Source organism: Artemia franciscana, chromosome 5, assembly GCF_032884065.1.
Source record: "Artemia franciscana chromosome 5, ASM3288406v1, whole genome shotgun sequence".
NCBI lineage: Eukaryota > Metazoa > Arthropoda > Branchiopoda > Anostraca > Artemiidae > Artemia > Artemia franciscana.
In genome coordinates, this window is record NC_088867.1 from 3184640 (window position 1) to 3201197 (window position 16558).

The 16558-nt window shown below is 33.9% G+C and overlaps 2 protein-coding genes across 4 annotated transcripts in view; one reads left to right on the plus strand and one right to left on the minus strand.

The window, feature by feature from the left end:
- The window catches only part of LOC136026884 (BOS complex subunit TMEM147-like), a 344819-nt gene that overhangs the window by 200332 nt on the left and 127929 nt on the right, over nucleotides 1–16558 (minus strand). The window lies entirely within an intron of this gene.
- Nucleotides 1–16558, plus strand: part of LOC136026883 (uncharacterized) — a 46300-nt gene that overhangs the window by 21077 nt on the left and 8665 nt on the right. For 2 of the 3 annotated variants that reach the window (XM_065703686.1, XM_065703685.1), the window contains exons 4-6: nucleotides 736–994; nucleotides 6635–6819; nucleotides 12175–12245. In XM_065703686.1, coding sequence (XP_065559758.1) covers nucleotides 736–994; nucleotides 6635–6819; nucleotides 12175–12245 — 515 coding nt within the window. The remainder of the gene's footprint in view (nucleotides 1–735; nucleotides 995–6634; nucleotides 6820–12174; nucleotides 12246–16558) is intronic. The other variant, XM_065703688.1, reaches the window with a different exon arrangement.

Consider the following 16558-nt stretch of genomic DNA (forward strand, 5'->3'; position numbering starts at 1 on the left):
AAACAAGTTTTTTCAACTGCAAGTAAGAAGCGACATTAAAACTTAAAACAAACAGAAATTATTCCGTACATGAAAGGGGTTGTCCCCTCCACAGCACCTCGCTCTGTACGCTAAAGTTTTTTTTATTGTTTTAATAAGTAGAGTTGTGACAGAGTCAAACTTTAGTGTAAAGAGCAGGGCGTTGCGGAGGGGACAACCCCTTTCGTATACGGTATAATTTCTGTTCGTTTAAGTTTTAATGTCGCTCCTTACTTTCAGTTAAAAAAAACTTGTTTTTTTATTTAATAACAGAACAAAGATAAGTCTAATCTCCGGTATTGAAATTCCACTTTGAAAAATAATTCTCAATTTGTCATTTTATACTGTTTTCTTTTGCCTCTTTGGTTTGTGTTTTTTTTTTAAGTATTTTGGATTAGGATGCTAAACTTTCTCTGATAAAAGAGATAATTAGGATAACATTAGGATAAAGGATATTAGGATAAATTTAAAGAACAAATGGATTTTAGCTGACATAGAAGAGTAGCTAAAAAAACGAAAGAAAGAAAAAGAAATCAACAGATTTACGTGTTTTTATAGAAGATTGAAAGCAAAGATTGACAGAAGGACATATTGAAAACTATTTCAAATAAAAAACTGAGATTCTTTTAAGTGACATAACGCAGTTTTAGCGTATTTTCGATTAATTAAAGACATATTTACGCTTAGAAGATTTAATTGTGTTTTTGATAATTTCAGCTCTTTCTAAGTCTCCAAAAAGGTGACATATTCGATAGTTGCTTTCCTGGGTCAACTTGCAACCCTTCTTTCACAAAAATTGAGCGCTATTACACAGTAGATGGCTCAGTAGACGTTCCTGTTATAGAATCTTGTCAATGCAAGAGAATGTTGTCTGAATGTGGGGTTGCAGAAAAACTAGATCTATATTTCTCTGGTACTCCTTTTGAACGACTGATCAACGTTGGAACTTGCCAAGCCGATACTTTGTGCTCAGAAGGTAATCAAGCCAATTCTTTATAATACTACAAGAAGATATACAAACGGAAAGTACAAAAAAAAAATGATTAACATCTTTGCTTTTCCAATACACATTAAAAATAAGTTTAGTAATGAAAATATTTTAAAGTCATGAAAAATATCTCCAGCAAAACTAACAATAAGGGGTGACCCCTAACCCATCAACATTTACACATTTTACACCAGAACTTTGATCGTATAACATTAAAGCTAATCGAATCATGTTTTAAAGTTGAACAAAAGGTCTGTGGGGTCTTAGAAAATAGTATTCTCTCTATGGTTTTCAGGACCTTTATCCCCCCATTCCCATGACACCCATATCCCAGCATTCCGACGAAAGCCAATAGGTGCATGTTACGTCATAGGGAGTGTTTTCTTAGAGATGCAAGTGCACATTAGGTCACAGGGAATGTTTTCTAAGAGATGCATGTGCATGTTAAGTCATAGGGAATGTTTATTTTTGCTTGATACTTATTAGTTTCTTTGATTTTTTAAAGAACCTTCAAGTGCCCTGCCCAAATCAGGATTTCTTTGGTTGTTACCTCATAGAGAATATTTTCTAAGAACTGCACGGGGAATGTTTTCTAAGACATGCGGATGTTAATTTACGCAATAACGTACTTTGGTTGTTATGTATTAGGGTTTGGTTGTTACTTCATCGTTTTTTTATTGTTACAGAATAGGATGTCTTTGAGTCCACTAATCGATGGGGGGAAGTTTATTAAGAGATTTTTTTCTAGACGTTTTAAGACATTTCAAGACCTTTTTGAAAGACATTTTTCTTCAAGACACTTAAAGCAATATTTTAAGACATTTTTTCCACAAGACGTTTCGATCCATTCCAAGACGTATTTTAAGAGGCTTTTTGCTTAGACATTGTTTAAGACGTTTCAAGGCATTTCAAGAGGTTTTTCAACACATTTTTCTTCATGATTTCTTTACTTCTTACGTAATAGGAAATGTTTACCAGTGTTAAGGATGACGCTTTCACACGTAACATGTTTTTTCAGAGCCCGTGGGGAATCCCCGTTTGTGACTGTGAAGGACACACACGTGGGATGTTACATAATAAAATAAGAGATTTCATTTTCTTTCAAGGCGTTTTTTTTCTGTCAAGACGTTTTTTTTTTCTTTTTGAGATTTCATTGTCTTTCAAGACATTTTTCTTAGGCAACCTTTATATCCCAACGATTTTATAAGCACATTAGTATTCGAAAGGGATCCCCCTCAATGGAATGGAGCGTTAACCAGCTGGACTATGAAAACCTTTCTAATATTTTGTGTCGGGTAGTACTTTTCACGTCATAAGCTGTTTCCCAATTTGGGAATTCACTGTATCGCATGCTAGAATCATGAAATGAATTGTGTTTTCCCGAATGGCTGTAATAATTGACACGCAGGGGGAAGATCGACTGCTAGAATTTGGTCACATTTGAAGTGCACCTGCTTCTTAAGTAAGGCTATAGAGAGTATTATCAGATAATATTCGATAATATTTTCGATAATAGATTCGATTATATTTTCAGATAATATCTTAATGCACTTTTTACTTATATAATCTTTTTCTCTATTGGAACTTGAATGTGTTATCAGAGATAAATAAATGTCTAGAGTATGGTACACCTTCTTACACGTTCAAAAGTCTTTCTTTTCTTCTTCACTGCAAAGAATTTTACACTTATATTAGAGCCATTCTTGAAGGAGCACACCTATGTACATTAGCTACAAGATATTTAAATCGCGTAACTGACTACGTATCAAAGTTTTATCCTGGAACAAGAAATATAAAGAATGAAGGCTTTTTATTGTACTTAAAAGTCTTATTCCTGAAACAAATTTACAGCCCTTATTAAAACACAGAAGAATGAGGAGTTAAATCTGAACAAACAAAAATAAACGTGAAATTTTTTTATCAAAAATATAATATAAGCAAAATGAGCCATGAATTTGACAAAGGCTGGGACCTCTAGTAAGCATTTCCAGGAAGGGAAGGGCGAAGAATTAGAATATGAAAATAAATTTGTACCCAGACAGTTCGAGAACTACATGGAAACGATTTGAAGAACTAGGCAAAGAAACCAATCCAGTTTATCTACCATAATCTTATTGAAAAACAGTGCTATATAAACTTAAAAGAATACAGAGTAACAAACAGAAAATTAATCTCTGCACTGTTTTGTTCCAAGCTTTCAGCATACCACTGGTAAATTTACCAAATAAATATGCTACATACACTCAGGGGCGATGATTGGATAATGAGTACTGTCCTCTAAATGGATGTTTTTTCCTAACAGTTAGAAAATAACCTTTATTCCATTATTTTTGCCTTTTCAGTAAGCGTTAGTCAATTTTATGACGGCAGAAGTGGAGGGATAATAATTTTGTTCGTTTTAAGTCTCGATTTCATTCTATCAGCATATTTAATCCACGAGGTGTGTATACATAAATATTATAGTATCCCAAGTACCTGCCCCACCGGTTTTTAGTCACTTGTCCCGCGAAGCTGCAAATTTAATAGGCCGATTGGCCTCAAGAGGACAAAACAGAAAGAGGCACAGCTCACGGATACCAACCAATCCTAAGCATCAGGAGGTGTGACGCGTGGCCGCGTGTCTTCTGAATGTATGCACTAGCCCTCCCTTATGCCCCAACCAAGTTTTAAAAATGTCTAGTCGTTTAAAAATACTTTTTGGTCTGTTATGACTCATCATAACTACACAGTTTCTACTTGAAGCTAATTAACAAGTATGCGAGAAGCTACCAAAAGATTACGTGCAAGAGAAAAGACCAAAATTTTGCGTAGTATTTAACAATAAAGCGGGAGGGGGGGTGAGACAGAGAGTCCCAAAACGGGAATAATTTTAACTTAAAGATCAAAACAACAAAAAAAGGATATTTATCTGATAAGTAGGGCGAAGGGCCCAAATATCTGCATCCTAAGATAAATGGCCACCAACCCAGTAGACATGCTGGATCACATGAGCCGTAAAAAGTCTTCCTTATTTGGTCAATTTCCGATGGAGGTACAGCTTGACTACAAGTTTTTCTGTCCTACAATCTGCTTGGCTTGGAATTCATTGCCATTAAATGTCTCTGTTAAACAAGTCGAATCTATTGGCTGTATAGCCATCTGTATCAAGATTGGGATTTTGAAAAAGGGGATTCCACGAAACCTATGTAGGATAATCGTAGTAATATAATCCAATAATTCTCAGTTATACCCTAGGAAAAATTCATATGTGTGAAAGCCCACCAGAATAATGGAAAAAAAGTCCCAAAAATCATATTGGTTCTTGGTCATCACTAATAAAGGCCTAATAGCACGATTAAACCAGACATTGTATTGTCTCCCAAAATTACATTTGAGAGAGCCATAGAATCAGGGTCTAGCATATGCGACGATGCCAGTCGTGAGGAGGGATTCCTCCCTCCTCTGCTTCTTCATCAACGCCCCACTCTTTACGCTAAAGTTTGACTCTTTCTCTCAAGTCTTCTTTTTAAAACAGTAAAAAACTTCAGCGTAAAGAGCGGGGCGTTGATGAGAAAGCAGCCCCTTTCATATACGGAATAATTTGTGTTCGTTTTAAGTTTTTATGTCGCTCCTTACTCTCAGTTAAAAAAAAATGTTTTATTTTATTTAATTTCTGGACGATTTTGAGTTAATGCATGTTTTGATCTTGGCTCTCCGCACATAAATAATTAAATCAAAATTTGTATATTCATTTTCTTGGCTAAATGGCTCTCTCATAGTTTTAATCGGAAGATTTTAAGAAAAGAGGAGCAAGGGAGGAGGCCTAGTTGCCCTCCAGCTTTCGATTACTTAAAAAGGCAACTAGAACTTTTAATTTTTTACGAACGTTTTCATTAGTAAAAAATATACGTAACTTACAAACTAACTTACGTAACGAACTTATATATTCGTATGTTTTTATTACGTATATGAGGAGGTTCACCCCTCGTCGATACCTCGCTCTTTAAATAAAGCTTAAATTTTGTCCCAATTCCTTAAGAATGACCCCTGAATCACAAAGACCGTAGAATAAATAGTTGAAATTAATAAATATACTTTAGTGTAAAAAGTGAGGAATTACGAGGAGGTAAACGTCTGTTCGTTACGAGGAGGTAATTTCTGTTCGTTTTAAGTTTTAATGCTACTCCTTACTTTCAGTAGAAAACACTTTTCATGTTTATTTTTTCATTGTTTTTTTAAATAATGCTAGAAAATCCTGCGCCTCCTTCATTGAAATTCTCTTCCCCCATGACAAATTCCTCCATGGAAAGATCCTCCCACGTAACCCCCCTCAACTATCCCCCCCACAAACCAAAAAATCCCCCGAAACCGTCTATACACTTCCCAATAACCATTACTATATGCAAACACAGGTCGAAGTTCGTAACTTGCAGCCCCTCGCACGGGGACTGTGGGGGAGTAAGTCGTCCCCAAAGACATTGATATTAGGCTCTTGGACTATGGTGAATAAAATAGCTATCTCAGAATTTTGATCCGGTGACTTTGGGGAAAAAATTAGCGTGGGAAGGGGCCTAGGTGTCCTCCAATTTTTTTGGTCACTTCAAAAAAGAGCACCAGAACTTTTAATTTCCATTAGAATGAGCCCTGTTGTGACATTCTAGGACCACTGAGTCGATAAGATCACCCCTAGGGGAAAAACAAACAAAAAACAAATAAACACGCATCCGTGATCTGTCTTCTTGCAAAAAATGCCAAATTCCACATTTTTGTAGATGGGAGCTTGAAACTTCTACGACAAAGTTTTCTGATACGCTGGATTTGATGGTGTGATTTCTGTTAAGATTTTATGATTTTTAGGGGGTGTTTCCCTCTGTTTTCTAAAATGAGGCAAATTTTCCCAGGCTCGTAACTTTTGATGGGTAAGGTTAATCTTGATGAAACTTATATATTTAAAATCAGCATTAAAATGCAATTCTTTTGATGTAGCTGTTGGTATCAAACTTCCATTTTGTAGAGTTTCGGTTACTATTGAGCCGGGTCGCTCCTTACTTCAGTTCCTTACCACGAACTGTTTGATGGCAAGCTTTCTTTTTCTGTTATAGAATATATTCTATTGCTCCTCTCAGTGGTATTCATTCCAAAAAATTTGGTATTAGGGGGCAAATTGTGTTTTTCAAAATTAAGGGGATACAAATTTTTGTTCTATGCAAATTCTCGCCAAAAACGGAATTTTCAAAGTCAAGAAGGAAAAAATCCAGGTGGGCACAAGGCCTTGTCTTCCTTATACGCGATGCTAGTCCTTGTTGTATCAATGGGTATTTCTGTTCATTTATAGCATGAGCGTTTCTTTTATTTATTCTAAATAATTTTTTGTACTAATTAATAAGAATGCTGATGCTACCCCTGGCCAGTGTTACTGGTATTGTACTGACGCGTTACTTGGAGTACATATGTATCAGTGGTACTTTCTGTTATGGACAAATTTCTGCTTTAAACTGTGAGCTACTTCCAAAGGTTTCTCTCGGTTTTGTTGTGGCTACCAAACAAAAGCTAATAGATATTGTATTAAACGAAATTAAGAGTTCGGTGTTAGGCAAGACATACATTGATTCTTAGGGAACCCTAGCTCAGTTTTAATCTAATTTGCAGATGCAACTTGTGTCCCAACAAAAAACGCAACATTGGCCATAGAAGGGCCAAATGGTATCCAATGTGTCGAGACTATTGAAGAATGCAGCTGTCATCCTTCATGCTATCGAGCGTCAAAACTTGAGAATATTTATGACTATAGTAACATTGATAATGATAGTGAAGAAGCAGAACCCGAGCTTATGGTAAGTCTTGTTATTTACAGTCATTATCAATAATAAATCCTAGACCGAATATTAGCATTTTATGCATTAGATTTTGTTGGCTCATAGGTAGAGTCAGTATTTTAACGTAGCGGGGGGGGGGGTATAAGCTTTGCAGCTTTGCAATTAATCTTATGTAGTGATACGTTCCCTTTAAAGTAACATTAGTATTTTAATGTCTAGTCAAATCTTACGATCCAGGTGAAAGCAGAAGAAATTGTTAGGACTAAATAATTATATAATATATTATATCATTACTTATAATATTATTTATTTTATATAAAATATTATATTATATTACTTATATGTTAGGACTTATTACTTATATAAAATATTCCAAGGCTTTGGATTCAAAATAACGATTTTTTGCACCGGGGATCTTCCTATAGCTTTTAAGTCATAGTGGATCTGCATCGTCGGCATTTTATGGAAATTCTGAATTTCATCTGCTTTGACGATTAAACTAAATCGTTTGCTGTTCATTTTTGGTTACTTTTTGATAACTTAATGCCTGTCAAATGAAACTTTACTTTCCATACTTTTTAATTTAAAATGTCATTATAGACCTATCAATAATTTTTCAGTAAAGAACGGTGAGCTTGGGAAATTAGTTTACCGTAAAAAAGGAAGATGTATGCATAAGAAAATATTTAAAGCTCCCAAGAAAATAATATTAAATATGCAAATCCTTTAGAAAACGTCCTATTCAAAATTTTTGAGATATCCTTAACCATTCAATCAAAATGTATCATTTAAACAAAGTTAATATATCCTTGAATTAAATTTCTCAATCGAATTGAATTAAATTATTTAATTAATATTTTCTTGAATTGAATTAAATTATGTCTAATTACGCAGCGTAGTATCATATTTTATATTTTAATTTATAAATTATATTTTTTAAATTAAGCATAACAGACTCATGGCGGTTTCATGGCGGCTGTACAACAGCACGACAAATGACTTTGTTCAGGCTAAGATCTATTCATCTGGAATTTATGTTATGCCTCCTCTCTATTTGGTGCTTTACCGACAAAACGTCAAACAAATCAGCCGATGTAGGAAGTAATTTTCTTGTGCTGCATTGAAAAACAGCTTCCATGTGTTCTGATTGGATGATTAGCTTTTTGTTTATCAAACAGTTCGTTGTAACGAACTGTAGTAAGGACCGGCCCGGCTCAATAGTAACAGAGACTCTAAAAAAAGAAATTTTGATACCAGTGGATACAAAAAGAAAACCTATTTTATGCTGATTTTAAATATATAAGCTTCATAAATATAATAAGTTTAGTCTTATCCATCAGAAGTTACGAGCCTGAGAAAATTTCCCTTCCCCTGAGAAAATTTTTAGAAAATAGGAGAAGATAACACCATTGGATTCAGCGTATCAGAAAACTCTTCTGTAGAAGTTTCGAGTACCTATCTACACAAATGCTGAATTTTGTACTTTTTGCCAGAAGAAAAACTACGGATGTGTTTTTTTTTTTTCAAGGGTGATTGTATCGACTTAATGGTCCATGTCGTGAGAGGGTTCCATCTAACGGAAATTAAAAGTTCTAGCACCCTTTTTTAATGACTAAAAATTGGAGGTCACCTAGCCCCCCTCCAAGGCTTATTTTTTCCCAAAGTCACAGGATCAAAATTTTGAGATAGCCATTTCGTTAAGCATAGACAAAATACCTAATAACTATGTTTTTGGGGAGACTTGATCCCCTGCAGTCCCTGGGGAAGGTGCTGCAAGTTACAAACTTTGACCATTGTTTACATATAGTAATGGTTATTGGGAAGTGTACAGACATTTTCAGGGGGCTTTTTCCTGTTGGGGATGGGGGGTTACGTTGAAAAATCTTTCCATGAAGGAATTTATCATAAGAAAAGAGAAGTTTCTAGTATTATTTAAAAAAAAATAATGAAAAAAAAGTTTTTGAAGCGGAAGTAAGGAGCAGCGTTAAAACTTAAAACGAACTGAAGTTATTACGTATATGGCGGTTTGTCTCCTCTTCGACACCTCGCTCTTTACGCTAAAGTATTTTTAGTAATTTTAACGATTTATTCTACGACCTTTGTGATTCAGGGGTCATTCTTAAAGAATTGGGACAAAATTCAAGCTTTAGTACAAAGTGCGAGGTATTGACAACGGGGCGAACCCTCTCATATACGCAATAAAATTATAGAAGTTGGTTACATAAGTTAATTCGTAAATTACGAATATTTATTACTAAAAAAAAACCTTCGTAAACAAAATAAAAAGTTCTAGTTGCCTTTCTAAGTAACCAAAATTGGAGGGCAACAAGGCCTCCTCCCTCACCCCTTTTTTCAAAATCTTCCGATCAAAACAATGAGAAAGCCATTTAACCAAAAAAATAAAAAAAATAAAATAAATATCCAAATTTCGTTCTAATTATTCGTATTAGGTAGCCAAAATCAAAAGATGTATTAATTCAAGAAACGTTTAGAAATTAAATAAAAAAGCATGTTTTTTCAACTGCAAGTAAGGAGTGACATTAAAGCTTAAAACAATAAACAATCAAGAGAGATAAAACTCTAAAAAAGAAAACTTCAAACGAGACGACGGCCAGTAGAATTAAAAGACTAAAACCACACGGATATTTCACCTGTATAAAACAAGCCGTCTTCAGCACAAGATAGAAAATTAAAAGAAAACTAATCTAAAAACAAATAAAAACCACCACCAAATATAATAAATACAATTGTCGCTACTTATCCACGTAGGGAAAAGCAGCTATGCGAGTTACTTCAATGAGAATCAAAGAGCAACTGAGGAAAATTTCGAAAATTGAAACTTAGTTAATTATTCTGTTGCGAAATAATCCTTTTGTAAGCTGACATTGAAGCAACTCTTTTTGGTCTAGTGGGTAATCTTGTCCCCTGGTGATTGTGTAAAATTTTAATTCCCCCATCGACTATTGGTTCATTTTTTAAAAGAATATCATAAATTGGGTCAATATTTAAATTCCCTGTGTCTCTATTTATTGAAATATTAGCAAATATATGTTTTTTAATTTCTATAGCCTCCCTCGCCCACTGAGAAAAACCTCTATCATTAGAAATAGCTGTAGCCTCATCAAATTGTATAAAATGTTCAGGATAAAAGAATCTGTGTTCAGCTAGAGCCGAAACAAAAGTTTTGGGAGGCTTTCTTAGTTGTAGGGTTTTTTCTATTGAGTAGCGATGCTCAATAAATCTTTCAGTAAATTGTTGGTGAGTTTTACCAATATAAAACTTTCCACAGGAACAAGGAATTTTATATACCCCACTAACTAAATCCCCCCGGGTAAAATCCTTCCCAGAATTAAGAAAACTACCTAATGGTCTCACTGATTAGAAACAAGTATCAATGTTATGTTTACCCAAAACTCTTTTAAGCATCTCCCCCAAAGTAGGTACATAAGGTAAAGAAATGAAACGTTTCGGTAAGTCAAATTCTGTGCACTGTGAAACCCCAATAACCCTATTGTTGTGTTTAATGCGTCTATTTTTTATTATTTTATCAATGAATTTAATCGGGTAACTATTACAAAATAAAACATCCCTAAAAAAACGAATCCCTCTTTTAAAAAATGAACCAATAGTCGACGGGGGAATTAAAATTTTACACAATCACCAGGGGACAAGATTACCCACTAGACCAAAAAGAGTTGCTTCAATGTTAGCTTACAAAAGGATTATTTACTCACTGATTAGAAACAAGTATCAATGTTATGTTTACCCAAAATTCTTTTAAGCATCTCCCCTAAAGTAGGTACATAAGGTAAAGAAATGAAACGTTTCGGTAAGTCAAATTCTGTGCACTGTGAAACCCCAATAACCCTATTGTTGTGTTTAATGCGTCTATTTTTTATTATTTTATCAATGAATTTAATCAGGTAACTATTACAAAATAAAACATCCCTAAAAAAAAAACGAATCCCTCTTTTAAAAAATGAACCAATAGTCGACGGGGGAATTAAAATTTTACACAATCACCAGGGGACAAGATTACCCACTAGACCAAAAAGAGTTGCTTCAATGTTAGCTTACAAAAGGATTATTTACTCACTGATTAGAAACAAGTATCAATGTTATGTTTACCCAAAATTCTTTTAAGCATCTCCCCCAAAGTAGGTACATAAGGTAAAGAAATGAAACGTTTCGGTAAGTCAAATTCTGTGCACTGTGAAACCCCAATAACCCTATTGTTGTGTTTAATGCGTCTATTTTTTATTATTTTATCAATGAATTTAATCAGGTAACTATTACAAAATAAAACATCCCTAAAAAAAAAACGAATCCCTCTTTTAAAAAATGAACCAATAGTCGACGGGGGAATTAAAATTTTTACACAATCACCAGGGGACAAGATTACCCACTAGACCAAAAAGAGTTGCTTCAATGTTAGCTTACAAAAGGATTATTTCGCAACAGAATAATTAACTAAGTTTCAATTTTCGTAAATTTTCCTCAGTTGCTCTTTGATTCTCATTGAAGTAACTCGCATAGCTGCATTTCCCTACGTGGATAAGTAGCGACAATTGTATTTATTATATTTGGTGGTGGTTTTTATTTGTTTTTAGATTAGTTTTCTTTTAATTTTCTATCTTGTGCTGAAGACGCCTTGTTTTATACAGGCGAAATATCCGCGTTGTTTTAGTCTTTTAATTCTACTGGCCGTCGTCTCGTTTGAAGTTTTCTGTTTTAGAGTTTTATCTCTCTTGATTGTTTATTGTCATGTCTGGCCAGTTCGGCATAAGAACTTTCAAGCTTAAAACGAAAAGAAATTATTTCGTATATGAAAGGGGCTGTCCGCTCCTCAACGCCCCGCTCTTTACGCTAAAATTTGACTCTTTCTCACAACTCTACCTTTTGAAACAATAAAGCACTTTAGCGTAAAGAGGGTGGCATTGAGGAGGGACAGCCGCTTTCATATGCGGAATAATTTCTGTTTGTTTTAAGTTTTAATGTCGCTACTTACTTGCAGTTGAAAAAAAACTTATTCTTTTATTTAATGTCAATAAAAGGCCAAATCAAGGCCGGGTTTTAGATATTCGTCCCTGTTACCAGCGTAAGGTAAAATTTGCGATTCTTCAGGAAAAATAGGAACATGTTCCTTCTTGTCTGAAAATTTTAATTAGTGAATATTATTCTGAAAATTAATGCTTGTCTGAAAATTTTTCACCTTGTGAATATTGTCCCTAGTAATTGTGTAGTTTCCATAACCATTATAGGCTGAATTTCTTCATAGTTTTAACGACGACCTTAAGTTTTTACCATGCATGATTAAATATTTTAAATATGTACAGATATAATTCTTTAGAGAACTAATTATTATATTTTCAGACGATTGATATTGGCGTTTGTGTGGGGACTTGCAACTCAACAAATTACAAAGTAAGGAAATGCATACTCAGGTAATTTAAATGCAACTTAAAATTTTCAAATTAACTAAATAACCTGTTGAAACAAATTACTTGATAAGTAATTTGTTAATGTGAATTTTTTGTTGAATCTCAATGTTTTTCTTATATGCCCTATCTTCTTAATCCTGTACTTAATTCTGAACTTCGTAATCTCAGTTTTTAAATTAATCTTAAATAGAAACACTAGGCAGTGCTTAAAACTGATCCTAAGTGCTACCGCAGCAAGAATCACTTCAAGTAGATGGATGAATCAAAATAAATGTTACCAAGAGTATCAGTTAATCGAGACCCAGTTTTTTGGCTTCGAAAAGGGATTGAATTAGAATCGATCCCCAATTCTCAATTGAGCTCGATGTTCCATTGATTCCTTATAAAAAATGGCTAACCTAACCTAGAAATTTTCTTAAATAACAATGCGTAGCTTAATTAGATACAATAAATGGCTTAATGAAGATTCCGATTAAAGCATAAACCCAGTTTTATTGATATATATCTATTATGCTAAGTACAACAGTGAACTATTTGCAAAACAAACTGTTCAATTAATAAAATGCAGCAAAAGGTGAGAAGGGCTGAGCCCTTCTTGCCACATATATCGTATATTTACCCATTTTTTATGTTTTCTATACAACTTGACAATGTTTAGTGTTATTTTTGGGTTTGCGCCGCCCCAGAAAAAGTTTGATTCCTTGAAACTAATTTCTGTGCGAATGGCTTATTTTGTGCGTATGGCTGAATATATTATAATCAATTAAAAGATGTAAAAAATAATTTACTAAGCCAACAAATAATATTTGACGTTCAAAAACACATCAAAAGAAGAAAGAAAAAGCTTACTTCTTTTAAGATCCGCAACAGAACTAAAAACTAAAAAATCAACTTAGCCTCAAGCATTGTTGTCAGGTTTTTGGCAGAACGTATAGCCCAAAGTGACGGAATCACTAGCCCAAAAATAGCTCAAACTAACCCAAAAATAGCGAACGCTATTATAACATTATTATGCCTCACTATAGCGCTATTATGAACAAAATGAGGAAAAATTACGATTGAAATATCAGATAGCCTACACATAAGTGTAAAGTGTAAATCAATAGCAAAGAAAAAATCCTGTGAAGGAAAAAATGACCACTTCTCCAAGTATGCAACCATGAAATTGACTAGTGCTTTACTGAAAGCAAAAAGTCTATAAAAGCAAAAGGGCGAAAGAAAAAAAATATACCAAAAATCAAACGCAATAAGCTTTTAAATTCGAAACAAATCCTAAAGAGACTAGACTTTTAAACAAATCATTCATGTAGTGTTCTCTATAAGGTTAAAGAATAAAGTTAAAGAATAGCAGACTTAAAACAAAATTCTTTCCTAAATTATAACAGGTACAGATAGATGGATAGATTTATTCACACGAAAGCCCAATTGGGCCATGGTGACATACACAAAACAAGTGAAAAAATACAGCAACAAAACATAGACTGAAAAGAGAATAAAACTAATTATGAAAGAAAATCATCACGATACCTCATACCTACCCGGACAAACTTTCTAATATTATTTATACTTAAGTAACACCTACCTCTAAAAATTTCCAAAATCCAGTCCCTCCCCCCGACCTCCCTATATATATATATATATATATATATATATATATATATATATATATATATATATATATATATATGCAATTTTATAGGTCCTGCAAATAGGGAAGGATTAGAGGCAATAGCTAGAAATTACCCTTGCGGCAGAGAAGGCTGTAAATTCACTCCGGAAAGTTCCAATCTCCTAATGCAAGGATTTTTCAAGACAGAAAAAAGGCCCTCGTCTAGAATATTACCGAAGCTCTATTCTTTTGTCGCCATTTATTCAATAGCCTAGATTAAATAAAAAAAAGTTCATTCCCCTGTTCTTCTTGCACTGAACCAAAAAGAACAGAAACAACGCTACACACTGCTATTCCAGGATTGTCTCAGAATATGGAAATAAATTTGTACCCAGACAGTTTGAAGAACTATATGGAAACAATTTGAAAAACTAGGCAAAGAACCCAATACAGCTTATTTACCATAATCTTATTGAAGAACAGTGCTATATAAACTTACAAGAATACAAAGTCAAACAGTCTGTGATAACTGTTTGTAAGGAACGACCTGGCTCAATAGTAACCGTAACTTTAAAAAATGGAATTTTAATACCAATAGTTACATAAAAAGAATTGAATTTTAATGCTGATTTTCAATATATAAGTTTCATCAAGATCAGTTATACCCATCAAAATTTACGAGCCTGAGAAAATTGGCCTCATTTTAGAAAATAGGGGAAACAGCCCCTAAAAGTCATACAATCATAACGAAAATCACACCATCAGATTCAGCGTATCAGAGAACCTTATTGTAGAAGTTTCAAGCTCCTATCTACAAAAACGCGGAATTTTGCATTTATTGCCAGAAGACAGATGACGGATGCTTATTTATTTTATTTTTGTTATTTTTTTCCCGGGGGTGATCGTATCGACTGAGTGGTCCTAGAATGTCGCGAGAGGGCTCATTCTAACGGAAATAAAAAGTTCTAGTGCCCTTTTTAAGTGACCAAAAAAATTGGAGGGCACCTAGGCCCACTCCCATGCTCATTTTTTCCAAACTGTCACCGGATCAAAATTCTGAGATAACCATTTTATTCACCATAGTCGAAAAACCTGTCACCGGATCAAACAGGAAACCTGTCAGGAAACCAACCAGTTTCCGGAATCCAACCAACCGGAAACCAACCAACCAACCGGAAACCTGGCAACAGTCACCGGATCAAAATCCTGAGGTGGTCATTTTATTCACCATAGTCGAAAAACCTAATAAATATGTCTATAGGGACGACTTACTCCCCCGTAGTCCCAGTGGGAGGGGCTACAAGTTACAAACTTTGACCTGTGTTTACACATAGTAATGGTTATTGGGAAGTGTGCAGACGTTTTCAGGGGGATTTTTTTGGTTTAGGGGGGAGAATGAGGGGGGGGGGGCGGCTACGTGGGAGGATTTTTCCATGGAGAAACTTCTCATGGGGGAAGAGAATTTCAATGAAGGGGGCGCAGGATCTTCTAGCATTATTTGACGAACAATGAAAATATAAATATGAAATTTTTTCTACTGAAAGTAAGGAGCAGCATTAATACTTAAAACGAACAAAAATTATTACGCATATGAGGGGTTTACCTCCTCGTTATACCTCACTCTTTACGCTAAAGTATTTTTAGTAATTTCAGCTATTTATTCAACGGCCTTTGTGATTCAGAGGTCATTCTTAATGAATTGGGACAAAATCTAAGCTTTAGTGTAAAGAGCGAGGTATCGACGAGGGTTGAACCCCCTCATATACGCAATAAAAACATACGAATATAGAAGGTCGTTACGTAAGTTAATTCGTAAGTTACATATATTTTTTATCAATGAAAACGTTTGTAAAAAATTAAAAGTTCTAGTTGCTTTTTTAAGTAATCAAAAACTTGGAGGGCAACTAGGCCTCCTCCCTCGCTCCTTTTTTCTCAAAATCTTCCGATTAATTGCAATTAATTAATATGCAAATTTCGTTTGAATTATTTATGTGAGGAGATCCAAGATCAAAACATGCATTAGTTCAAAAACGCCTAAAAATTAAATAAAAAAATAGTTTTTAAAAATGAAATTAAGGAGCAACATTAAAATTAAAACGAACGAAATTAATTCGTATATGAAAGGGGCTTTTCCTCCTCAACGTCCTGCTCTTTAAGCTAAGGTTTCTTTCTGTTTTAAAAATAGAATTAAGAGAAAGAGTTAAACTTTAGCATAAAGAGCGGGGCATTGAGGAGAAAAAGCCCCTTTCATATACTGAGCAATTTCTGTTCGTTTTAAGTTTTAATGTTGCTCCTTACTTTCATTTAAAAAAATTTGTTTTTTTTTTATTTAATTCTTATTGAGATTGATGGTTGGACTTCCACTATATTAGGAATTAATCAAAAGTGGCTAATGTTCAAAATGAGAGATATTCAACTTATAACTAAGAAAGACTTCGTTTTTCAACCGTAATAGTTTAAGGTTGTCTTTTGATTGCTGGATACATCAAACAGGTATATTCTGATTTACACTAATTATTCATTCTTTCGTGTTCGAATAGATGTTCCTTATAATTAAAACCAGTTTTTCGAAATTTGATTTTTAGTTGCTGCTGCTGCAATTTATCTAAGGATATATATATATATATATATATATATATATATATATATATATATATATATATATATATATATATATATATATATACTAGCTGTTGGGGTGGCGCTT